The following is a 27,115-nucleotide window of genomic DNA, read 5'->3' as shown; positions in this document are numbered from 1 at the left end:
CAGAATCGCTCAGACGGATCTTGTGAGCAGGGGGATCGGAGGGCGGTTCCATTCCAAATCAGTCGATTCACTAAATCTTAGTTGAAACTCGGTTCGTTAATTTTCGGTTCATCGCATTTATTTATTTATTTATTTATTTATTTATTTATTTATTTTCAGTTCATGGAATTGATTGCATTTCAGTTCACTTCTCGGTGTGAAATGGGATGGATACCTCAAGCTTGGCGAGCAGTTAAGTTTGATTATTTTATTTTATTATAATTTTTAGACCTTAATGTGAAGTATAAATGCACAGTTAGGGGGGTCAGAGATGCTTTTTTTTCACAGCTCGGAATGGGTTTGCATGGTTTTAAAGCATTTATCGGACAGCGAAACTGAAAGAAGCTGTAAATAATTCAAGCGTAAATCCCTCTGATTTTAAAGTTGAGCTGAGCTGGCTGGGGTCCTGTGTCGCCAAGCAGGACTTACCTGGATACCTGCCCTGCCATGGACTGAAGTAGAAAGAGCTGTCCCGGGTTTTACTCAGTTATCCAGCTAACTCAGTAATCCTGCTTTGTGGGTTTTACTCAGTGCAGTTATCCAGCTATCTCAGTAATCCTACTTCGTGAAACAGGGACCCTGGTCTCATGCTCTTCTATGGGCCTATAGTTGTTTAGCGACGTCCAGCTTCCGTTAAAAACACACTTTTGCCTAAAACCTCAGGCTTGTTTACTATTACTGTTTGGTTGAATAAAAAAAGTAAATATGGAAAATAATAAAAAATAAAAACATTCCAAAATAACGTGTTCCTGTTGTTTATTTGTGTGCTAATTTATTACATTTTTAATGTATTTATTGTGGACCATGTATTCTTAAATTCGATTTTTCCAGCAGTAGGACCAATATATGTGTGTTGAGCCGGAATTAACAAATACCATATTTTAGATGTTATAGATAATCATAAATCAACGAAATAAAATGATAAATAAATTGCAATGGGACTAATGCTCGCCTCACAGCAAGGAGGTCCTGGGTTCGAATCCCCGTCGGCCGGGGCCTCTCTGTGCAGAGTTTGCATGTTCTCCCCGTGTCTGCGTGGGTTTCCTCCGGGTACTCCGGTTTCCTCCCACAGTCCAAAGACATGCATATTAGGCTGATTGGAGAGTCTAAATTGCCCGTAGGTATGAGTGTGTGAGTGAATGGTGTGTGTGCCCTGCGATAGACTGGCGACCTGTCCAGGGTGTATTCCTGCCTTTCGCCCAATGTATGCTGGGACAGGCTCCAGCCCCCCTGCGACCCTGATCAGGATAAGCGGGTTCAGATAATGGATGGATGGATGGATGGATGGGACTAATGCTCGGGTTTTTGTTTAATCCTAAGTGACCGTTTTCATCAAGCCACTCTCCAAATGAGAAGCTCTACTCGCCTCTCAGCGCCTCTGTGGCGACCCCTAGTGGCCAGTAATGTGAATAGCCCTGTCCGTTGAACAGAAGCTGGAAGAACTAAACCAAGGGAAGGGGTGTGTCATGGGCACAGATGTGGACCTTCTGTTGTGACTTCCAGCCAATTCTGCTTTACTAAATACACAGACGACAAATTACTGAAAATTGTTACTTGCATTTCTTGGATTATGCGCACGTTTTAATTATTAAATAGAATGGAAGTGTATGGTCTGGGCACCCGATATTAGCAACACCTGGACATTAAGGACTGGTTTCACAGACATATTAATCCTAGTCTTAAATGGAACTAAATTCACAAAAGAGACTCTCATAAAAAAAAAAAACTCTTACAATTTAGTTTTGTATTCACAATCTCCATTCAAAATTGGATTTAGTCTAGGACTAGGCTTAATCTGTGCAGCCTATGTGAAACCGGCGCACAGACCTCAGTTTCAGTTTTAATTTGGAATATTTTCCCTCCTGTTTGGATTTTAAATTTAAATCTGTTCAGCAACACGTATGGCAAGGCATATGTGTTTACACCGCGGTGTTCGTTTTTATTTTAAACCGCCAGCGCGTGCTATTTTTACATCCATTGTTTCTTGGTAACGCGCACGCTATAGAACGCTGATTACTGCGGCCTCCTGCATCACAATGACGCCGCGGTCCTATTCATTAGATGATTCAGCGACTGGGTTGCTTTCAGTAGCCAGTGTTTCGCTGTCGAGGTATTTAATGATTTATATTGGTTGGATAGCTTTTTTTTTTTTTGCTTTTTTTTTCAATGCTATAGTGGATAAAAAGAACAACTGAACCAGCAATAAGTGGGAAAATCTCAGAATCTTCGGTGGGTAATGCCAACGATCTGCTCCTGTTCAGAACAATGATAATTATTTATCTAGTTTAACTAACCAGCGCAATATATACGTGCCATTTGCCATTGTTCAAATGTCAGGTATATATTGTCACAATACAATACAACAGCACTGCACATGTTCAGGATAGATCTGGGTCGATTTGGGGTATAACTCTCTGAGGGTACCCAGGTATCCATTTTGCGAGAATATTTTTTCATCCATGTTCTAAAATCAGATTTTTAACAACATACTCTCACTCTCTCTCTCTCCCTCTCTCTCTCTCTCTCTCCCCATTAACTCTCTCTCTCCTCTATATCTCCCTCTTTTTCTCTCTTCTCTATGTCTCCCTCTCTCTCTCTGCCATAAAGTTGGATGTTGATGGGCATCCCAGGGGGCATCTTGACCCCGAAATGCAGCCCCCCCCCCCCCCCCCCAAACTCCCCCTCACCCATTCTTCTGCATCGCTGCGACTGACATAGAAACGTCCCCAGTGCTGCCTCCCCTCCTGCTGAGGTGTGTGAGGCTCATTCTCTCTCACAGCGCCTGACTTTCCCCCTGCAGCAGCCCGGGGGCTGACCGGCCTGGTCTCCTCATCATGTGTTCTAGTGTTCTTATGTTCTCCTCATCATGTGTTCTAGTGTTCTTATGTTCTCCTCATCATGTGTTCTAGTGTTCTTATGTTCTCCTCATCATGTGTTCTAGTGTTCTTATGTTCTCCTCATCATGTGTTCTAGTGTTCTTATGTTCTCCTCATCATGTGTTCTAGTGTTCTTATGTTCTCCTCATCATGTGTTCTAGTGTTCTTATGTTCTCCTCATCATGTGTTCTAGTGTTCTAGTGTTCTTATGTTCTCCTCATCATGTGTTCTAGTGTTCTTATGTTCTCCTCATCATGTGTTCTAGTGTTCTTATGTTCTCCTCATCATGCGTTCTAGTGTTCTTATGTTCTCCTCATCATGTGTTCTAGTGTTCTTATGTTCTCCTCATCATGTGTTCTAGTGTTCTTATGTTCTCCTCATCATGTGTTCTAGTGTTCTAGTGTTCTTATGTTCTCCTCATCATGTGTTCTAGTGTTCTTATGTTCTCCTCATTATGTGTTCTAGTGTTCTTATGTTCTCTTCATTATGTGTTCTTATGTTCTCCTCATCATGTGTTCTTATGTTCTTATGTTCTCCTCATCATGTGTTCTTATGTTCTTATGTTCTCCTCATTATGTGTTCTTATGTTCTTATGTTCTCCTCATCATGTGTTCTAGTGTTCTTATGTTCTCCTCATCATGTGTTCTAGTGTTCTTATGTTCTCCTCATCATGTGTTCTAGTGTTCTAGTGTTCTTATGTTCTCCTCATCATGTGTTCTAGTGTTCTTATGTTCTCCTCATTATGTGTTCTAGTGTTCTTATGTTCTCTTCATTATGTGTTCTTATGTTCTTATGTTCTCCTCATCATGTGTTCTTATGTTCTTATGTTCTCCTCATCATGTGTTCTTATGTTCTTATGTTCTCCTCATTATGTGTTCTTATGTTCTTATGTTCTCCTCATCATGTGTTCTAGTGTTCTTATGTTCTCCTCATTATGTGTTCTTATGTTCTTATGTTCTCCTCATCATGTGTTCTTATGTTCTTATGTTCCAGATGAGCTGAATTATCTGTTCTCATTGTGGTCTTATGTTCTAGATGAGCTGAATGGTCTGTTCTCCTCATTGTGTGTTCTAAAGTTCTTTGGTTCAGTGATCTCACCGTCTCACAGTTACAGATGAACAGAAATAAACCCAAACAAATCGATTCTGCGGTTGACCTTCACAGTGACAGACACGGGTGTGTGATGTACATCTCTTTAGCTCTTCAGTTACCCAGATTAAGTGAACAACAGCATGTTTGTTACTTTGCGGTCATAGATATCATTTGATGCCTTTTGAAGGTTGATTTAGCTGCAGACTGAGTAGTTGTATTAATATCATATATTGATGCAATTGCATAAGCGAGTGCAAATATTGGCGTATGAATTTCACATGTTTCATACAGAAGAAGTGCTTTTATTCCTAAAGGCTCTATGAAGCATACAATATGTGTAGATTACCACTGAATTATGGCTTTATGAATCATGCATCAGAATTAATTCACACCCATGACCCTTCAGTGAAATCACACCATGTGCACCACGTCGTTTCAGATTTACATTTTACACGATGCGATATCGTGTACCGCATTTACGTGAATGAAAGTGTTGGAACGTAACGTGCCAACAACTTTATTGTGTCCTGTGATGTCACTGTCTCATCACTGACAAACAGCCAAAACTTCCTGGTCTCACGCTGCTGTAGGCATCGGTAATGTGGAAAGCACGTGGGGGTAGGGGGGTAGGGAGGCAGGTTGTATTTCATTGACCTAAGAGGCTATTTCAATCTTTGTGTGCGTGCGTGTTGAGTCATACCACAGGTTGTGGTGAAACAACCACAAATTCACTCATTAAAAAAAAAATCTACAAAAACCTTACAAAATCGCATAATCATTTGGACCGGAGGAATTCAAAAGTATTGAATTACATCTTCAGGAGTGACCCGCCTTTGACTGGAGTAGGGCACAGCAAATTTGTCACGTCTCGTGAAAATCTGGGGTGTGCCATTTCATAATGAGGTCAAAAAGGTTTTCATGTAGCTAACTGCATAACCATATATTTTTAGACATGGTTAGAAATCTGGTCTGACTGTGTCGCTAAGGTTACGCACGCGGTGGCAGTTTAAGTGCCCTTTATAATTTCAATGCATAATGGATTTGGGCCTAATTTTGTTCTACATGCATGGTTTAATTTTGCTCTTCAATTGAAACACATTATTATTATTTTTACATAACTCTGTACTCAAGATCACAATACTTCCACATGCTCTGTGTGTGTGATTCTTAACACTTAACAATTGCTGCGATTCTGAAATGTTCTGGTGAGCATTAGTTAGTTTGAGCAGAGACGTCAATTCAGTCGTTTTAGCAGACGCTGTTAATCCAACGCGACCGCAGTTGACGCGGTATTGTAGCCCCACAAGAAGTGTGGCGAAAGGAATCACGCTGTTTGGTGTACATATTCCGGGGAAATGTCTCCATCTGGTGGAATCTAGATTGAGTGCATGGGAATTAACCGCGGGCTCCGACTCAGTTGTACACAGCTGAACGCAATTGGCTAGCCTGATAATATCCACGTTTTTAAAAGCTCATCTCGGTGGACGCGCTCGATTAACGGTTGCCGGTCGGTAGGCGACACATTAGGTTCAAACCAGGCTGCTTACCCACCTGCTGGAATTCAGTTGCAACGTTTTTTTCTTTTTTCTTTTTGTGGGAAACCGTTGTTTCTGCACCATTAAGTTTTAAATGTGTCTTTCAAAACAATTTATTTTCGGTTAAAATACTTTTTTTTTTCGTTTTCACTCTTTGGCCTCCTGCTTCTGGCTCTGCTGCCATGGAAACCAACGGCCTCAGTTTTACTATAAGCATTCTGGGTATTTTTTGGAGGACCAACTAGCTCCTCATACCGTAGGGAGGGGGCGGTACATTCCAGGTTCAGACTACAGTCCTGGAGGGCCGTGGTGTCTGCTGGTTTTCAGTGTGTTTCAGCCCCAGTCCACCTCACACCCCACCTCAATCGTCTGCTGATCGACAGGGAACCACAAATACCTGCAGACGCTGCAGATCTCCAGGGCCTTGTCCGAGACAGCCTGCTGACCGTCGTGTCCTCAAATTACGTACCGTCTGCTAATTGTACCGCCTACTTATTTTTAGTACAACGTGTGTTCCCAAATGCAAATCCGCAAGTACACTGGATGAAAGTGGTTAAGTAGGTGAAATTTTCTCTATCTGTAGTGCATTTAAAATCCCCGGAGTGCAATTCATTTACACAGTAGGAGGCGAGTACGCTATTTGGACATGGCGCAGGAGATAAGTGTCACACTCCTGTCATAGGGGAGAGGTCAGTGGCTGACTCGGTCCGTATCGCCTCTGCCAACAGAGCCCCACTAATACAAGTCACACCAACACAAGCACTACAAAAATGTCTTAAGTGGTTTTTTTCTTCTTCTCTCGAGTAGAAAATGTTAGCTTGATTTAAAGATTTTTGTGTTAAAACATTGTTACAAATCCTTCCATTGAAAAAGGCTCACTGACATGTTGACTCACCCACGTGGTCTGCGTTTATAGTCCTTCAATTCGGGTTTCAAAATATACAGTAGACGGCCAGCCACTCTGTACCAAAACATTGTATAACTGTACAATAATTCAAGCTCATTGGTTGAAAATTGGTTCTAATTGTCACAGCCAATGGTTTCAACGTCAGCGCGTTTACAGGGAAGGGGGAGGGATAAACAGTGTTGTAGTTTGAAGATGTTTGTTGCTGCTATTCCTCTCTTGACCGTTAGAAGTCCGAAATTACCTATTGTACCTTTCAGTTGCTCTTTGCTTGACAAGTGAAATGTTCGTATTCCACTGACAAATCTTGAAATGAGTCAAACCAGTCTTGCCCCAAGACCATTGTCTTAAGTAATAAGTAATAATAATGTCTTCCAGCAAAGTACAGCAGTGAAATTGGGAAAAGACCTACAGCTATAATAAACTTAGTATCTAATAGGGCATTTGAGGTAGAAACTTAATGTTCGTTTACATGCTTATACTCACACCACTACATTTACAGCATCATTTTTAACCGCCTCGTGTCATTTTATACCCCATTTCATTTTTATTTCTCACCAGCCATTTTGTCTGTCTGTAGTTTGCTCGTATTGCTACCTTGTTATTTTATTTAGAAAATGCTTTATACATGATTTTCTCATTATAATACGATGGCTACCGTGAGCTTTCCTTGCAGTCCGTAGCGCTTGAGGTGCAACATTATATGCAGAACTTAAGTGCTTGTTTTTAATCTCTCGAGTGTCCGTGTTCCTGCTTCAACGGAGATCGGATTGAATGTCCTGATTTTGCATTCCGTGCGCGTTCGAACGCCGGAATGAAATTTACATGCATATTGAGGTCACTGCTCTTGGGTTTTGGCTAAATGTTTCCCTGGAAGCGATTTCAGCTGATGACTGCCTACCTACCTACTGTAATAAGTTTTAAGAACTGCGGAGAATAACTGTTAAAGCTGAGAGCTCCTTATTTTAACGCGTTAATATGTGAGCTCACGAATGTATAAATGGAAAACGGCCAGGCTCTTATCCAGTGACGTGCAACAAAGTGCAAATCACACCCAGAGACAAGTGCGACGTGGGGACCCGAGAGAAAAGTACAGTTCCGAAGCTTCTCCACCCGTTCCCCACACTCGCACACCAACGGCGATTGCCTGCCACGCAGGGCACCAACCAGCCCGACAGGAGCGATACATTTCAATGAAAATCAGCCGGAAATTTAGTATTAGTAAGAAAGCCGTTTCAAACTTTTCAAACATTCCAAAAAACCTACTACTGTCCAAACGGTTAAATTTTGTCTTTTGGAGAATTATATGCAGTATTAGTTGGGAATTTAATTGTTTTAATAAGTATATATATATTTTATTTCCGAGTCCAGATTATACTATCCGTTGATTTGCCCTCAGGTCTGTTTTCAACGTGTACTGTGCTCACGGTTTCTTTTTTGGTTGGAGTTACATTAAGATTATGAAATAATTTTGCTTCTGTGCGTTTGGGTTGCTTTTCTGTAAGGTGTTTTGTTGTATTATTAGGCCGTATTTCCCGGATTTGGCTATTTTGCTTCCCTTACACAGATGATGTGCAAGGACCTGGAATTGTGTAAAAACAGAATCCCGTCATTTACAGTGTATTATTATTTTATTTTGGAAAAAAGCCTAACTGTGTTAGTTACACTTAATTAGTCGTTAAACTTCTTGAATTTGCATAATAGATACTCGGCCCTCTCAGAACACAAAAAATTATCACGAGGACTGAATTGCATTGTATAATTTGTGTGCAAATTCCCACAGACATAAAAACGTGCACGTTTTCCATTTGAAGAAAGCACATTGAAACGCCATGTGTGTAAGAGTTTAATGTTATACATAGAGCAAAGAAATTAAAATTACAATTATAAAAGCGACATATTTGCAGTTTGTAGGTTTGGAAGGGTGGTTGGGCAGTTCAATTAGAAATCTACAGGTAGACTCAAGTGTTCCCATTCCCCGGAATACCCCCGGAATGTCACGGATTTTATCCCAAACCACCCCACCCCCCACCCCCCCAGTTACAGTGGGAGCAGCCCCGCCCGCCTCATGCTATTCTATCCAATCACAGGACAGCAACCCCCTTCCCCCCCGTCCTCCATCTTGGCTCTTAGGACCAGCGCACTAGCACAAGGTCCCCGTCCTCTACGGAGTAAAACTGCAGGGGCTTCAGGTCGTTATCTATCTCTATCTCCTTCCCCTCCATCTGAGAGAGAGAAAGAGGGGGAGAGAGGGAGAAAGAGAGAGGGGGAGAGAAAGGGGGGTGAGGTAGGAGAGAGACCCAACAAAAAAATTTTGCGTATTGGGACACACCCACAGTGACCATGGGTGATGCCAGGCATCCTTCTCTTCATTCATTGGACAGAATTCTGTATGACCCTTGACCTTTACCTTTGAGCTGGTATAGGTCAGCTTGAGCTCAGAGCCTTGCACCTTCAGCAGCCGAAACAGAAGACCTTTAACCTTCTGCACCGTCATCGTGTCTGAATCAATACAGAGACAACAGTTAATATACTGCATTCTAAACCTGCCCCCAAACCCTAACCCCCCCCTAACTCTAAGCCCCTAACCCTGCCCCCAACCCTAAACCCCCAAACCCTAACCCAACCCCCAAACCATAATTCTAACCCTGTAACCCTAACCCCAACCCAAACCCTAGGAAAGAGACAATACAGTGAATACACTGTATCCTAACCCCCAAACCCCATCTCTAACCCCCTAGCCCTGCCCCCAAACCCTAACTTTAACCCCCTAGCCCTGCCCCCAAACCCTAACTTTAACCCCCTAGCCCTGCCCCAAACCCTAACTCCAAATTTTCAAATTCTATTTGATATTACAGTAATGAGTGTTTCAGGCTCTGCGAGGCAGCAGAGCCAATCCTGAGGCTCCGGTCCTAGTTTTACCTGGAATCTTCTTCTGGATGGGCTTCCTGTCGGCCTGGTCCGGACACATGAAGGTCACCGCTGAGGAGGGGAAACGTGAGCGGGAGAGTTCAGTTCCTATCAGGCCCTTTTCCGACATTATTCTGCATCTTCACCCCCGCCACTGCTGTCACTCACTGCAACCCCTCCACTGAACCCTGACCCCACCCAAGCGCCCTAAAACCGGGCTTCCTCTCTGATGCTCACTTCCTGGTCTTGTTCAGAGACGCTGTTCACGAGGCTACTCCCCACACAGAAACGGGTGTCACAGCCAGAAACGTCCTGAACACCTTTCACAATAACAAACACAGGTAAAGGAGCACAAATTTGACAAAAGATTGCCACTGCATCATAGACATGCCTTCGCCATTAAGGTATGCACTCTTCTGACTAAAATGTTATTTAAATGGGCGTTTTCACTGCTAAGAATACCAACACACCCTAAAATACCAGCACACACTGCAGCCCTGCAGGGCAGGAGGCTGTCTGACACCACCTGCCAAGAGGCCACCTGTCTTCGTTTGGCAGAGGGGCTGATGGGAAGGAGGAGGACTCACTCAGCAGCTGATTTTTCAGGGCGAAGGGTTTCTGCTTCTTCAGCTCCCCCTCCTCTGGGGCACCATATTCTATGGTAGAGAGAGAGGGGGAGGGAAAGAGAGGGGGGAGGGAGAGAGAGGGGGGGGAGAGAGAGAGAGGGACGGAGAAGTGGAGGGGAGACAGAGAGGGAGAGGGGATAGGGAAAGAGAGAAAGGGAAATAGAGGGGAAGAGAGAACAGTGTTTCTCCATTATAGTGTTCCATCACTCAGCCCCTGACTGGCGGTCTTTCTGAAAGCGTGAGGAATCCAGGGAACGCCCCTGGATTCCTGCCGCTCCAGTGAGCCGGAATTTAATAAGACGGGAATGCCGAAGCCAGCCGGTTCAAAGGGAGGCTCAGCCAGATCAACAGAGACGGGAATTTCCGGAATTTCAGAACGTGGGAGAGGAGGCGGCGGCCCCCCTTTATAGCACACGGCTCCCCGTCCCTGACTCTGAGAGGAAAAGAAAGTTCTGGAACATCTGTGCACCACCGGAGCCGGTGAATTTGGTGCTCACTCTGAATGAGGGTGTGGTAGGGGGGTGCAGTGTAGTGAATTTGGTGCTCACTCTGAATGAGGGTGTGGTAGGGGGGTGCAGGGTAGTGAATTTGGTGCTCACTCTGAATGAGGGTGTGGTAGGGGGGTGCAGGGTAGTGAATTTGGTGCTCACTCTGAATGAAGGTGTGGTAGGGGGGTGCAGTGTAGTGAATTTGGTGCTCACTCTGAATGAGGGTGTGGTAGGGGGGTGCAGGGTAGTGAATTTGGTGCTCACTCTGAATGAGGGTGTGGTAGGGGGGTGCAGGGTAGTGAATTTGGTGCTCACTCTGAATGAAGGTGTGGTAGGGGGGTGCAGTGTAGTGAATTTGGTGCTCACTCTGAATTAGGGTTTGGTAGCGGGGGTGCAGTGTGGTGAATTCGGCGCTGGGTCGATCCATCGCTGGGTCCCGGTGCCCGCCAGACTCCAGCCACTTCTCCCCGAACATCTTGCAGTAGTCCAGCTCCGCCCCCTTTCTCTCCTCCGGAACGATCTGGGAATAACGAGGGAATGACCTGACCTTTTCCGCCAATGGAATTTCAGAACCCGGAGAGGGAGTTATTTAGAACTGCAGCGGTGACAGAGGCCAGGGGAACAGCTGAGCGCAGATCAAATTCTGGTTCAAACGAGCATGTTTGGTTCATGGGGCACATGCATAGGGATGAGTACCAGAATTAGTACAGGCGTGCGTATAGGAATTAGAGTATTGGGGTGAGTATTTGAGTTAGTAAAGGGAGAAGTCTTGAAATTAGTAATAGGGGTTAGTACTGCAATTGATAAGTACTGGGGTGAGTATCTCAGTTAGTGATTAGTCTTAAGAAGGGGAAAGGAGTTACTACTTACAATTAGTACAGGGATTAGTATAGGGAAATTGGTTAGTATAGATAATAGTGTAGGGTCAGTACTGGGATTAGTATAATGGTCTCCACAAGGCTAAGTATTGGGATTAGTACAGGGTTTAGTCCGAGGTGAGTACAGAGCTGTGTACGGGGCTGAGTTTGGGGTTGAGTACAGGGTTGAGTTTGGGGGTGAGTACAGGGTTGAGTTCGGGTTGAGTACAGGGTTGAGTTTGGGGGTGAGTACAGGGTTGAGTTTTGGGGGTGAGTACAGGGTTGAGTTTTGGGGTGAGTACAGGGTTGTACAGGGTTGAGTTTGGGGGTGAGTACAGGGTTGAGTTTCGGGTTGAGTACAGGGTTGAGTTCGGGTTGAGTTTGGGGGTGAGTACAGGGTTGAGTTTTGGGGGTGAGTACAGGGTTGAGTTTTGGGGGTGAGTACAGGGTTGTACAGGGTTGAGTTTGGGGGTGAGTACAGGGTTGAGTTTGGGGTTGAGTACAGGGTTGAGTTTCGGGTTGAGTACAGGGTTGAGTTAGGGGGTGAGTACAGGGTTGAGTTTGGGGGTGAGTTTTGGGTTGAGTTTTGGGTTGAGTACAGGGTTGAGTTATGGGGGTGAGTACAGGATTGAGTTTGGGGGTGAGTACAGGGTTGAGTACAGGATTGAGTTTGGGGGTGAGTACAGGGTTGAGTTCGGGTTGAGTACAGGGTTGAGTTTGGGGGTGAGTACAGGGTTGAGTTTTGGGGGTGAGTACAGGGTTGAGTTTTGGGGTGAGTACAGGGTTGTACAGGGTTGAGTTTGGGGGTGAGTACAGGGTTGAGTACAGGGTTGAGTTCGGGTTGAGTTTGGGGGTGAGTACAGGGTTGAGTTTTGGGGGTGAGTACAGGGTTGAGTTTTGGGGGTGAGTACAGGGTTGTACAGGGTTGAGTTTGGGGGTGAGTACAGGGTTGAGTTTGGGGTTGAGTACAGGGTTGAGTACAGGGTTGAGTACAGGGTTGAGTTAGGGGGTGAGTACAGGGTTGAGTTTGGGGGTGAGTTTTGGGTTGAGTTTTGGGTTGAGTACAGGGTTGAGTTATGGGGGTGAGTACAGGATTGAGTTTGGGGGTGAGTACAGGGTTGAGTACAGGATTGAGTTTGGGGGTGAGTACAGGGTTGAGTTTGGGGTTGAGTACAGGGTTGAGTTTGGGGGTGAGTACAGGGTTGAGTTTGGGGGTGAGTACAGGGTTGAGTTTTGGGGGTGAGTACAGGGTTGAGTTTTGGGGGGTGAGTACAGGGTTGAGTTTGGGGGTGAGTACAGGGTTGAGTTTGGGGGTGAGTACAGGGTTGAGTTTGGGGGTGAGTACAGGGTTGAGTTTGGGGGTGAGTACAGGGTTGAGTTTTGGGGGTGAGTACAGGGTTGAGTTTTGGGGGTGAGTACAGGGTTGAGTACAGGGTTGAGTTTGGGGGTGAGTACAGGGTTGAGTTTTGGGGGTGAGTACAGGGTTGAGTTTTGGGGGTGAGTACAGGGTTGAGTTTGGGGGTGAGTACAGGGTTGAGTTTGGGGGTGAGTACAGGGTTGAGTTTGGGGGTGAGTACAGGGTTGAGTTTGGGGGTGAGTACAGGGTTGAGTTGGGGGTGAGTACAGGGTTGAGTTATGGGGGTGAGTACAGGGTTGAGTTATGGGGGTGAGTACAGGGTTGAGTTATGGGGGTGAGTACAGGGTTGAGTTTGGGGGTGAGTACAGGGTTGAGTTTTGGGTTGAGTACAGGGTTGAGTTTGGGGGTGAGTACAGGGTTGAGTTTGGGGGTGAGTACAGGGTTGAGCCCGGGCGGGCGTGGCCGTACCTCCATGCTGTCGAGGACGTGCAGCTGGCCGAGTCGGGCGATGAGGATCTGGCGGGCGGTCTCCCGGTTCCTCTCCCCGCTCAGCACGGGGTTCCGGCCGATTGACAGCTGCCGCAGGCTGGCCAGCTTGTCCAGCTCGTTCACCACCCACCACTGCAGACAGGGGGCGCTGCCGTGAGCTCCAATCAGCTCTAACACTAACCCTAACCCACCCCTGCAGACAGGGGGCGCTGCCGTGAGCTCCAATCAGCTCTTAACACTCTTGTTCCAGCACTTTCGGTAACGCTTTATTTTACAGCTAGTTAATTACATACTATTTACTGGGTAAATACCAGGTAATCATTGGGTAACTACTTTGACTTCAGCGGTAAGTACTATGAAACAAAGTCAGTCAGTACCATATGTAAGTACTGTGCAAGTAAGTTTTATAGCCCATTTCATAGTACTTACCTCTGAATTCAGAATGATTACCTAATAATTACCTGGTATTTATGTGCAGTAAATACTAGGTCATTAACAGGCTGGAAAATAAAGCATAACCACCTTTTTTTTTGTTACATTACATTATGATCGCCTGTGACTGTGGCCCACCGATTGGCTGGGGGTAGTCGAGGAGAGGTTTGGGAAGCAGTGCTGTAAATAAAATGGCCGCTCTCGCGTTTGTTTCTGTGTTCTTTCTCACGTCCTCCTGGGCGACAGCCACACTCTGTAATGGAGGCTGTGCTTTATGGCCTAATGGTCTTTACCATTTAAATGTGTTCTTTAATTAGCGAATTAGGGCTCGTTAAAAGTCCTTATGCTGCAACTCCCCTGCTGGTCTGAGGATGGCCACAAGCCAAAACGCGTCTGATTTTAATTTCACCCAAACACGAGGTTTAAGATTCACTAAAACGGCTGTGTTATTGGGTGAGAACGAACACACGGGTGAAATATCATCATGTCCTGCAGTGGGGCAGCCTATAGCTTACTGCGGCTAAGTTGTTTGACTAGAACTCAGTGTAGCTGTTGGGCCCTTGAGCAAAGCCCTTAGCCCCACATTGCTCCAGGGGGGATTGGCCCCTTCTTAGTCTAATGAACCGTCGCTTTAGATAAAAGCCTGTCAGCGAAATAACTGTAAAGTAGTGCAATATATAGCCCTATTCGGATGGGATTAGTTTCCCAAAAGACCTCAGAGATATAATTACTGCATAGGGATGTCTGGACGGATTAGGACGGCGTTGCGAATCTCTGTAGGTTCTCCCTGATACTATGGAGGCGGGAGTGCCGAGTCTCCGGATGTGTGCATCATGCACGGTCATGTGATCACCCAAGTAAAGATGGCTGTCCGTACAGTGACCAATCGGCTCTGAGCAGTACTCTCATCTGTTTCATTTTCTAATGGCGATGGGATCCCGGCAGGCATTGGAACTGATCGCGTTTATTTATGCTACCCGTGCCCGTGCAGTCGGTGAAAGATCGTTTGAAAACTTCCACGACGTCCCACAGACTGTCAGACCTAACCTCCGCTGGAGAAACTAGTTCCGTCCGAATAGGGCTTATGTCTGGAGCAGGCTTCTCAAACTCCAGTCCGGGCGGGCCACAGTCTCTGCTAGTTTTTGCTATTTATTTTCAATCAACAGCTAATTTAATCAATGAATTTAACATTGCCTGTGTGCTTAATTTAAGACATCACCTCAGAGATATTGTTGCCTTTGAGTACGAGGGTCTTCAGGGCAGGGAACATTGCAGTTTTTAATCCTTAAAAAAAAAAAAAAGATCTGTCAATCCAGCTAGCAGTTATGATTCAGAGTAATATGTCACTGTAAACATCCCCATCATAGGTTATAAAAACCAATGGTAACACTTTTCAATAAGGTTCCATGAATTGGCTGAACTGATGTAGTGAGAAGTTCATATGTACAGCTCTGTTAATGTATTTGCACATTAATACATAAAACAGATGTTAACTACATTTTCATTCCAATATGAATTGGCAATAACTAAAGTCAGTTAATGCATTTGTTAATTCTCAACTAATTGTAAGTTCATCCTACGGTTAGCTAATATATAAATATCATGTAAAAAAAACAAATGTATTAACCAATGAAATGTTGATTTCATGCTTTGTACTTCTACATCATTTTGTGCATCATTAATTAATGTTAACTACATTTGTGTTACCAAACAAACAATGAAAAGTGACACAGTTGTTATGGACATTCACAGGGGGAATACAGGATTTCCAAAGTGTTTTTATAAGCATTGTAGGTTTCCTTTTAAAGGTGACTGTGTTCATGATGCCCTGTTAATGCCCTCTGATGCCCCTGCATGAAGAGCTCCTTTACCTGGGTCTACATCTGGGAACTGTAGGGTGGACAGCCCCGTGTTTGACAAATTCAGCTTTTCCAATCTGCAATCAAAATAAAAAAATTAAGTTTGCATTTATTAACTGGTATCTAAAAGCACATATCACTGTGCACGATGCATTGCAACATTACATTACGATACATTTATTTAGCCGACAATTTCGTCCAAAGCGTGGTACAAAACGATTGATTTTAAGGCCATGAACTGAAGTCCAGCACACAAGGTAGACAGGCCAAGTCTGAAACTACCAAACCAAGACATCCACAACAATGCGATACAACTTCAGCTTCTAAGTCTACGCTAAAAGAGTGAAGTGCTGTATAAACACAATTCTTCTTCTTCTTCTTATTATTATTACTGCTGCTGCTCACCTGGGTAGTTCTGCGATCTTTAAAATTTCACTTCCATCAGCCAAAGGGTTGTTGGACAGGTCCAGGACTGTCAGCGACTGCAGGACACCGATTGGCCTACGGGAAGGTACCGATATACGTCAGACATACATTGCCATCACTCTGAAACTATTTTCATTGAACTCGTGCTTCGGTGCGGTTAGCCCAGCGGGCCTTACAGTGCCGATGGCTTACCTCTGCAGTTCTGTGATGGAATTGTCAAAGGCGTACAGCTCTTCCAGCGCATGCCACATGGGGGCGCACTCGAGCAACTGCAGGGCGACGGAGAGACATGAGACAGATGATTCACAAGGCCCTGCTTTCAACCTGGTCTTCTTTATGCCAGAATAAATACGATATTTCTAAATAACAGGAACCTGGCATGCAGCACACTTAAAAGTATAAAAAATATCCTAAATGTAATATGAGGGACGCCCAGTAGCATTAAATAACAGGTTGCGCATCAGAGATGGCTGTCCTGACAGCAACTGAGCTAGTGAAAAAACTAGTTCCAGGTCCGCTTATCAGAACTTACAGAAGCAAAAGGAGATTAAAGCGGAATGAGAATCATGAAACCTCAGCTAATAAAATGAGACAACAATTTATTTACACAAAGAAAAGGAACTTTAAATAGATATTGTGCCCAGGTTTGGAGTGTGGGGCAGCCTGTAGCGTAGTGGTTAAGGTAAATGACTGGGACACGCAAGGTCGGTGGTTCTAATCCCGGTGTAGCCACGATAAGATCCGCACAGCCGTTGGGCCCTTGAGCAAGGCCCTTAACCCTGCATTGCTCCAGGGGAGAATTGTCTCCTGCTTAGTCTGTATGTCGCTCTGGATAAGAGCGTCTACCAAATGCCATTAATGTAATGTAATGTAATGTAATGTAACATGGAGGGGCTGTCAAGCACCTCAGGCCAGGAGAGGGCGGAGCCACTGAGGTCCAGGACCTTCAGATTGGCAAACGCCGGCTTCAGAGAGGCGGGGTCAGCAGGTGGGCGGAGTCTGTTCTGTCTAAAGGCAAGAACACAGGGGGGGGGGGGGGGGAAAGGTCAGTCCTTCAATACCTGCGTACCCCCAATACAAAACGTGGCACTGGACACTGACAACATAAACCAGGGAACCCTCAAATCCGAATCTGGCCCTGGTTTTCTTTTCTCCCAGGTATTTAGCTGAACAATTAGTGCTACTGATGTCCTCACACCTGACTCCCAGGTAAAGGGAGGGTGAAACACACCTGACTCCCAGGTAAAGGGAGGGTGAACACACCTGACTCCCAGGTAAAGGGAGGATGAAACACACCTGACTCCCAGGTAAAGGGAGGGTGAAACACACCTGACTCCCAGGTAAAGGGAGGGTGGTCACACCTGACTCCCAGGTAAAGGGAAGGTGGAAGGTCCGTGGTTTGATGACCCCTGGTTTGGGGGCGGGGGGGACGACCCTGGAACCCACCCTAGCTGGAGTTCACGCAGCTTGGTCAGCTGTCGGGCGATGCAGGCCACATCCTCCCAGGAGCACAGCAGGCTCTGAGCCAGGTTCAGTATGACGATGTCTGGAGAGAGAGCGAGTTAAGGCCTTTCCACACAGCGTGTGCTTTCCACAGGACCCGCCTCGCAGTGAACACACGGGGGTGTTCAGACAGAAGCAGGTTAGCCCGTGAACGAACATCCACTACAGAATGAGATGTCCCTGCAGGAGAAGCAGTGAGACTGCCTTCAACCCTATTGAGAGCAGAAGGGCTTTTTCTGGAATGTTTTTCCTTCCTCAACATGTTCTAGAACTGCACGGCTTTCAGTACCCAGCAGTGATTGTGACATCAGCACTAGAATGTTCAGTTAAGAACAGTCTAATCGCGTATTTGTGACCTCACACCTTAACGCAGTGCTCTCAAACTCGCAGAGGGCGCATGCTGGTTTCTATTCCAGCCTCAGATCCTTGATTATACAATTAGTACAATTATTTGCTGAATTTGGGCTGTAGGCTTGCCTTGTATACAAACTGAAACATTTTATTTGTGTTGTCTAAATAACAACTGTTGCTTATATTCTGTGCTTTTAATGCAGTTAAAATACTCCCTCAGCCACGTGCATTGGATGGAATGAAAACCTGCATATACACGGTGACCCATGCCGACGGGTTTGAGACCACCGCCTAAACGGCTGAATTCTCTGAGCTGGGTGAAGCTGGCCTTCGGCCCGGCCGGGCCCTCGAACCCGGGGCAGTGCGGCGTGGCTGAAAGGGCCGCTCATTACAGAGGAGCAGAGGGGCCCAGCTAGGGCACTACTGCAGTTCAACTCCGCATTTCATGCCAACTTCTGCTCTTAATTATCCAATTAGTGCGATCGTTTAGTCGATGTGGCACGCCTCTGCAGCTCAGGACCTGCAGCTGAAATCCCTGGACGGATCTTTGGGGAAAACCAACGGTCACGCTGCTGTTAGCCATCCACTTTCTGGAAAACTCATTAAATTTAGATTTTATGTCATCGTCAGTCAAATCCCCTCCCCCCCCCCCCCCCCCCCCCCCCCCCCCCCCCCGCCCTCCGTTTCAATCGTGTGTATGTCATATCTCTTCTGTTCCAGGCTACGCAGAAGAAACAAAAAGTTCAAAAAGTGCAGAGAAAAGGGTAGAACTGAACGTTTAACCCGATGAGAGAAAATGAGGTCATTATTACAGTAAGTTTACGCTGAGCAGCAGCGGAAAGCAAAGGATACTGGGAGATGTCTGTAAGATTTCATCATCCAGTCCTGGGCTGCAGACTCCACACCCTGCCAGAGAGACTTCTCTGCAGTTCTCTAACCTGAAGGGGCAGACAGGGCAACACAGCCTATTACTGACGTGCATTTACAGGAAGTAGCACAGCAGAGAAAACATCTGAACTACAATTCCCACAGTACCTGTAAGCGTTTGTGGTTAGGAGAGTAAAGCAAGGTTTAAATACTGACTTTTCATCTTGACAGACTTTTTAAAATGGTATAAGCTGACCGATGTCTGCCATACATTATTTTATCAATGCCAAAGTAAACTAGTTAGATTTAATAACCAATAAGTAAGAGGCGGTCTGTAGCGTAGTGGTTAAGGTACATGACTGGGACACACAAGGTCAGTGGTTTGATCCCCGGCGTAGCCACTATAAGATCCGCACAGCCGTTGGGCCCTTGAGCAAGGCTCTTAACCCTGCATTGCTCCAGGGGAGGATTGTCTCCTGCTTAGTCTAATCAACTGTAAGGGTAAGGGTAAGGGTAATCAACTGCTTTGGATAAAAGCATCAGCCAAATAACATCCATCCATCCATCCATTATCTGAACCTGCTTATCCTGATCAGGGTCGCAGGGGGGCTGGAGCCTATCCCAGCATACATTGGGCGAAAGGCAGGAATACACCCTGGACAGGTCGCCAGTCCATCGCAGGGCACACGCACCATTCACTCACACACTCATGCCTACAGGCAATTTAGACTCTCCAATTGGCCTAACCTGCATGTCTTTGGACTGTGGGAGGAAACCGGAGTACCCGGAGGAAACCCACGCAGACACGGGGAGAACATGCAAACTCCGCACAGAGAGGCCCCGGCCGACGGGGATTCGAACCCAGGACCTCCTTGCTGTGAGGCGGCAGTGCTACCCACTGCACCATCCGTGCCGCCACGCCAAATAACATGTAATGTAAAAATAATCTACACTCAATAGCCAATAAGTTAATAGTCTACACTCCATAGCCGTTTGGTAAGGCTACGTTATTGCACAGACACTATGGTGCACTGAAGACAGAAGGCTACTTTTCCAGCTCTGCAGAATGGCCGGGAAAACCGCCTGTACCTCTGTTTCTCTGAGATAGCCTCAAACCCGACCCTCTCCACCGTCTTGCTGGAGATCGTCAGCTCCTCGCCGGTGACCTGTTCCGGCTCACTCTCGTAGCGCTGTCTCATCGCCGTGAGGACGTCCACCCCGAAACTCACCTTCTTGGTCCGGACGAACGACCCGCTGGTGGGGTGTCTGTTCAGCCACACGCAACACATCATCGCAATATTAAAATCTTACATGATGTACATTTTTTTTTTAACACATACACATTAGCACATATTACATGATATCATTTTTTATATAACCGACAGGGCGTTCGGAGGGCATATCTGTACTGAATCATGTGCCATGGAGAGCCGTGAGTATGCAGGTTTTCATTCCAACCAATCACTACACCCGCTGATTTCACTAACTAGTTCCCTCCTCTCTGGTTTAAGGTTAGTTTGATTATTAGTGAAATGAGCAGGCGTGATGGGTCTGAACGTGGGGGATGGGGTTTACCTGCAGATCTGAACGTGGGGGATGGGGTTTACCTGCAGATCTGAACATGGGGGATGGGGTTTACCTGCAGATCTGAACGTGGGGGATGGGGTTTACCTGCAGATCTGAACATGGGGGATGGGGTTTACCTGCAGATCTGAACATGGGGGATGGGGATTACCTGCAGATCTGAACATGGGGGATGGGGTTTACCTGCAGGTAAAGTAGCGTGTTCCCTCATGACAGCCATCATGCTTCCCCCTCTCAGGATTGTCCCACTCCACACCCAACCACAAACCTGCATTCGCAGCAGAAATTACAAATATACCGATCAATATCAATACCACACCTCTCTGGTGTTAATTAGGTTAATTTCCAGGCGTAATTAAGACATACATTGACAACATTTTAAGACAACAGTCCAAGGCGAAACTAGCTTGACGGCTTTCACAACTGAACCCGACGGATTCAGGGGCCACATGTCTTCATCATCCCGGAGAGAGAAGAGGTCTAACCTGCAGTGGGAGGCACAGCGCCGACATAGCGGACTGTTCCCCGCTCTCCATCACAGGCGACCCGTCTCCCCACAGCATCCGGCGGGACACTCTCGGCCATGCTGGATGGGGACTCCGAATTAACTATTCTCATTGGGCTAACTCTGGGTTTAGGGGAAAACGATACAGTAGGACATGCTGCGTCAATATGCTACCAGTGGCTACGGAAGCCAAAGTCATTTAATAGCTAGCTAGCCACATCAAAGCTACTCTAACTGGGTTGTTGTTGTTGTTTTTTTACAAAGGTTGGGATTGAGGCATGTCAACCGTGATGCTATCCAATTGACAAGGTCTCAAACGTAAATATACATTCTGACTGAATGAAGCGGGCAGTGGTGATTCACGTCGACAACACCATACGCATAAGCTGGGTAAAATTCCGTTAGCAAAAAGTTGGGCGTGTGCTTTCAGCCTGCTTGTGTTGAACTGTCCGCATAGTGATGTAACGCTAGCCCATTGCGGAACAGAGATCCACAAAGGTTAGTCGCTAGGAAAGAAATGTGTGCAATTAAGCAGTTGTCTGTCTCGATTGTTCCCTTGCTATCTTATTCCAAACTGTTCTCTTTTTACCTGCTATGTCATCGGTCTTCTTAAATGTCTGTCGTTAGCCATTTCACTTATGTTATTTTACTAACGTCTGCTCAGAGAGATCAATCTATACATCCCGAATGAAACCTTACCTGTGGCAGAGTTCCTTTTCAGCGCCCGAGCCAACAAACAAAATCCGAAAGGTTCAGAAATACATGAGTTTACAGAAGAGGCTGGTCCGTGACGTCAACGTTATGCGACGGTGCACCAAGAAATGAGTCCCCCCCCTGAAAACAAATCGAGTTATCTACTTTGGGCATAATTCCAAAAAGATTTCGGTTTAAATTAGGCCTACATTTAAGTTACGTTATATCATATCGAATCGCACACATTTATTCCTGTAAAGCTGATTTATTTCTTGCGTTCCCGAAGGCGTGTGAAAAGCTTGCTAGCCATTTAGACGTCCAAATAACATTTTGTCAAAGCAAAACGCGCTAATGTTTTATCAACCACAAATTAAAGGAGTCACTGGCAACACTAATCCACGAAGGGGCAGTGTTCGATTGTTCCAGAGGGACGCTCGAGCAACGGACTTTCACATTTTACATTGCATCGTTGTTGACGACTTAACGGGGTGTCAGTTCTTGATCGCTCTCTCATATACTATGTGTGATGATGCAAGCCAGCACTGTTATCGAATTGGATGACGTTACACGAATTAAAATGTTTCGGTTTGCAATGTATTTCGTGTGCCGTTATGACAAGCAGGTGGCCCAAGCATGCAAGTCAACCCAGTCTACAATGATGTCACTGCAAACATGTCATGGCTCCACTGGTAAATGGATGGAGGGCCGGTTGGGAAAGTGCAGCCTTAAAAAATATATTTAATTGTAACAATAATCATTAAGGTACGCGTAACTGTTAAATTTTGGGTGACCGTGCGTGTTCGACGTGAATAATAACTCCAAAGCCAGCACTTTTTCCAAGGTCGATCTATCCGGGCAACGGCGCAGTATTAAAGAATCCTCGCTATTTACTGTAAATGACACAATATTGTGCTTTTCTTCAGCTTTGCTACGTGTTTAATTCTTCCTTCTACGTCACTGTGGCTGAGAAAGCGTGCCAGTTAATTCAACGCACTGTTGAAACTGTTGAGTTTATTTTACATTTTGCACTGTCGTGAATATAGGCGTTTGAAATATTTCCATCCTGTTGTCATTTTGAACCAAACCAGAACAGCAGGCTAGTGCTAGTTTTTGGCTCATAAAGCAATTGTAACATACACGAGGTGAACATATTATTAGGCATTTATTAGACTTATTCTTTGACTTATTGATCTTCTGCTACTGTAGTCTATCCTCTTCGAGGTTTGACGCGTTGTGTGTTCAGAGATGCTCTTCTGCATACTACTTTCGTAATGCCTGGTTATTTGCGTTACTGTCACCTTCCTGTCTGCTTCGACCAGTCTGGCGTTTCTCACTTTCTCACTTTATCACATTATGGTCTGAAAAACAGCTGAACCTCCATGTATACATGCTCTTATGCATGTAGTTGCTGCCACATGATTGGCTGATTAAATATTTGCATTAACAAGCTGGTGTACAGGTGTGCCTAATACAGTTCTCACTTTGAGTTAATACATGCGTATACAAGTACATGCGTACTTTGAGTTAATCTCGGGTCGCCGTTTATCCCAGAAATTATTTGAGTAAAAGTGGAACATTGAGACGCTCCGTCTCCCGGGGGAGCACTGTGGCTCCAGCTTTTAGAGAGAGGGCTGAATCTGACACTTGTTCCAGTTGCATGGCGCCACATCACAGTTTTCAGACATCTAAGCACGAAACGCCACCGTTTCTGCCTAATAAATTTTGCTGTGAGAGGGAAAGGAGCGTGTTTAATTTGTAGTCTGTATTTTCGTCGTTTTTTTTTTTTGTACAGGTTCGTAAAGAGAAGGAGCATATTGTAGATTTGTCTCGGCAGCTGTGCTCTTGATCCCATTTCTTTTGTCAGACTCTCTCCCGGGACAGCAGCGATACAGACGGGTTTCAAAACAGAGGCTTGTGAACACTCATGCGTAAGGATAATTAATTAATATTAATGGTGCGATGTTTGCTACGTTTACATGCGCTGTTATATTATGTTCGCACTCCAGGGCTCGACGCTTGCTCAGCTGAGATAATTTAATGCGTCCTCACTCTGTTGTTGACGTACATAAACCCACCAAATTAACAAGTGTATTTTACAGCACTAAGGACATTCTGGCACATTCAATTTAATCTATTTTGAATAGGAGCGCTGTCATAAATGGCGACTGTGGAAGGTTTTTATAAACATGGTTATAATAGCCTTATAACTCATGTATAATGCAAGAGTACTGTAATTGTATCGGGATGATGCATGCTAAAATGTGAATGTATGTATTGTTGTGATTGAATGTAATCACACTCTATGTAGCGGCCCAAAATGAAATTGCCTCTGGGGTAATATCGTAGTGTACATTGTTATATGGTGGCTGAGTAGCGCATTATTTGAGGAGGACAGAGAGTCGGCTTTGCTGTATCATGGCCTGAAAAAGGGAGTTTATTCCACAGGCAGTGCACTTCTCCCGCTGATGCGCTAACTCAATTACCAGATATGCAGGCTATTATCTGTCTTATTTCCTCCGGGCCAAATCGAGCACTCTGTGCCTGTCAATCCATGTCATTTTAAACTGCTGTTGCAGCATAGGAATTATGGGAAACGTAGTTTGTTTTTAGATTCCTTTATTTCTCATATGCATTAAAAAAAAAAAAAAAAAAAACCGTCTCATAAATCCATTAACAAATGAGTTCAAAAACCATGCTGCAAATGTGTACTAATGAATATCATGTAGTATTGAGTAATCCTTCTGTAAATAACATTTAAAAAATCAGTCTCCCTTTTTATTGAGCAGATGGCCGTGCCTCTCAGATCTTCCGGCGTGCATCACCGAAGTCGACCTCCGCGCTGATGAAATTAAAATCTCTTTTTTGTGGAATTGATGCGTCGGGTATCGCCGGGCCCCGGCCCTGACCCCAGCAGATGCTGTGGGTGTGTGTCCCATGTTTAATGTCCCCGTTCAGTCTCGCTGAAAAGCAATTTGACCTGAACATGATATCCCCCTTCTGCAGTAATGTGTGCGCAGGTCCAATTCCTCTGCGAGGGGCCAACCAACAGTGACATCAAACAAATAAAATAAGTAAACAAACAAACGAATAGCCAAGATAGACGGATAAATAAATTGGATATCCAGAGAAAAGACACAATGAACACTGTGCGTCTGTTCTCCCCTCAGAGCAGAGGAGGGGAACACTCTCAGAGATAAAGGTACAAAAAGTGCCTAAAAAGGTACAAATGCTTGTCGCTGGGATGGTACCCTTTAGGTACATAAAACTGTACCCCTAGCCAGCAATATATAATTAATTTTGACCTTTTTTTGGCTTGGAAAACGTACTCATTTGTACCCAAAGAGAACATTCAGAGTACTTTCAGGGTACATTTGATCCTTGGAGAAGACAAATGTGCCTCCACTGTCACTTTATTTTTGAGAGTGTAGGGAGGTTGTGCTATTGGGCAATGAGGACCCGGTGCTGTCCAATGGTTGGCTGGCTTTCATAAAGGCCTGTTGATGATTGGTCAGGAGTGTGGAGGCTCTGGCATAGGCTCCTCCCTCAGGCTCAGTCGGGTGGGATTATGACAAGACGTACCCTGACATTACATTATTGGCATTTGGCAGACGCTCTTATCCAGAGCGACATACAGTTGATTAGACTAAGCAGGAGACAATCCTCCCCTGGAGCAATGCAGGGTTAAGGGCCTTGCTCAAGGGCCCAACGGCTGTGCGGATCTTATTGTGGCTACACTGGGATTCGAACCACCGACCTTGTGTTTCCCAGTCATTTACCTTAACCACTACGCTACAGGCCGCCCCCTATACATACACTTTGTCTCTTTTAAGGCCAGCTTGCATGTGTGTGTGCAATCCACTGACAATGGATATAATCAAATAGAACACATTTTTATTCAGTACTTAAAGGCCCACACGCATCAGCATTTTCTTCCTGGTTTTAGTATCTAAAACGCCCACAAAACGAAAAGTCCCTAGCCCCTCTCCACCTCCTTTTACAGCAAAGACGAACGGCAGTTGGATCCTAAAATACGTACTTCTACCAAAATTTCAGTGGAACACAAATCAGAAGCTCCAGGATGATTTGAAAAGTGTGTGTGTGTGTGTGTGTGTATGTGTGTATGTGCATGTGTATGTGTATGTGTGTATGTGTATGTGTGTGTGTGTGTGTGTGTGTGTATGTGTGTGTGTGTGTGTGTGTATGTGTGTGTGTGTATGTGTATGTGTATGTGTGTGTGTGTGTGTGTGTGTATGTGTATGTGTGTGTGTGTGTGTGTGTGTGTGTATGTGTGTGTGTGTGTGTGTGTGTGTGTGTATTTGTGTAGGCCTTTTACACGCTTTCTCTAAATAACATGGTAGTCTAGATTGTTTGAGGATGATTTTGGGGGCTGATGACTTAATTCCAGACATTGGCAGGGTAAAAGAGAGCTGAGGGTGTTTATTTATTACAAACATATAATGTCATCTCGGGTCTTCTGAGGCAGTGGTGTAATCTGAATAATTTCTCACCCACGAGGGTTTCTAAACTCACAATTCTCTCTCAGTGAATTATTATCATAAAACACATTATTCAAAGAATGTGGCACAACAGGGAGGAAGTAAAATAGAGTATTTTATTCTTGGAAAAAAGGCAACAATAGGTTTTTTTTCCCCACACTTAAGGCTTTATTCTTTATAAACACTTTACTTTCTTTCAATCACATTTCAATTCAGTCACTTTGAGAAATGCATTAAACTCATTTAACTCACCCCCCCCCAGCCATCCTTGTTGCTTTTAGAATAGAACAGTCATTTATTGAACAAATGAATCAATCAGTGAATCATTCTACCCTTGCGTTTGCACCCCAGCACGACGCTGTACAGTCAGACTCTGTTGACCACAGCACCCTCCATGTGTCATCCAACACCAGACTGCCTCTGTGCAGCTCTGCCTCACCTGCGCACTCACCTGTGCACACTCACCTGCGCACTCACCTGCGCATTTACCTGTGCAGACTCACCTGTGCATTTACCTGTACAGACTCACCTGTGGACATTCACCTGCGCACTCACCTGCGCACTCACCTGTGCGCACTCACCTGTGCGCACTCACCTGTACGCACTCACCTGTACGCACTCACCTGTGCACACTCACCTGTGCACACTCACCTGCACACTCACCTGCACAATTTCCCCTGTGCACTCACCTGTGCATTTACCTGTGCACTCACCTGTGCATTTACCTGTGCAGACTCACCTGTGCATTTACCTGTGCACTCACCTGTGGACACTCACCTGTGCACACTCACCTGCACAAATTCACCTGTGCACACTCACCTGCACACACTCACCTGTGCAGACTCACCTGCGCAGACTCACCTGTGCAGACTCACCTGTGCAGACTCACCTGTGCAGACTCTGCGTCACCTTGACGGCTGCCTGTGCGCACTCACCTGTGCACACTCACCTGCACAGACCCTGGAGGAGAGAGAGAACACGGGGTGAATGGAGGGTCAAAGGCCCCTGCCTTCAAAGCTCCTGACTGGAACTCCTGAACCCAAATTCAGTCGACCCCCGTGACACTTCCACAGAGTCCTCCCAGACAGCAACCAACTCCGGGCTGGCACATATCAGATCATACGATTGCATACGATTTTATGTTTTGGTTTGTAATATGCTTTGCTGAAAATTCTCAGTGATCTGCAGGAATGTCTTGAAATTTTACCAGAATAAAAAAATAAAAT

The 27,115-nt window shown here is 45.4% G+C and overlaps 1 protein-coding gene across 2 annotated transcripts; it reads right to left on the bottom strand.

Moving 5' to 3' along the window:
- Positions 1–8,507: 8,507 nt before the first annotated feature.
- tbce (tubulin folding cofactor E) lies at positions 8,508–21,545 on the bottom strand. 2 transcript variants are annotated; one of them, XM_061231709.1, is made up of 17 exons: positions 21,400–21,545; positions 20,681–20,823; positions 20,379–20,463; positions 19,701–19,877; positions 18,597–18,682; positions 17,337–17,436; positions 16,796–16,898; positions 16,083–16,159; positions 15,870–15,965; positions 15,477–15,541; positions 14,825–14,889; positions 13,153–13,305; positions 10,837–10,990; positions 9,944–10,012; positions 9,369–9,428; positions 8,857–8,948; positions 8,508–8,671 (listed from the first exon to the last, which is right to left on the bottom strand). In XM_061231709.1, the coding sequence occupies exons 2-17, from the start codon at positions 20,811–20,813 to the stop codon at positions 8,576–8,578; spliced, it is 1,611 nt and encodes a 536-aa protein (XP_061087693.1). In that variant the 5' UTR covers positions 20,814–20,823; positions 21,400–21,545; the 3' UTR covers positions 8,508–8,575. The 2 variants fall into 2 exon arrangements, with proteins under 2 accessions (XP_061087693.1, XP_061087694.1); XM_061231710.1 differs by having other exon boundaries at positions 20,681–20,781; positions 21,400–21,510.
- Between the last annotated feature and the right edge of the window lie 5,570 nt (positions 21,546–27,115).

Source organism: Conger conger, chromosome 2, assembly GCF_963514075.1.
Source record: "Conger conger chromosome 2, fConCon1.1, whole genome shotgun sequence".
In the NCBI taxonomy this organism is placed as follows: Eukaryota; Metazoa; Chordata; class Actinopteri; order Anguilliformes; family Congridae; genus Conger; species Conger conger.
The sequence above is the reverse complement of the archived record's forward strand: the minus strand, read 5'-3'. Positions and strand labels throughout refer to the sequence as shown.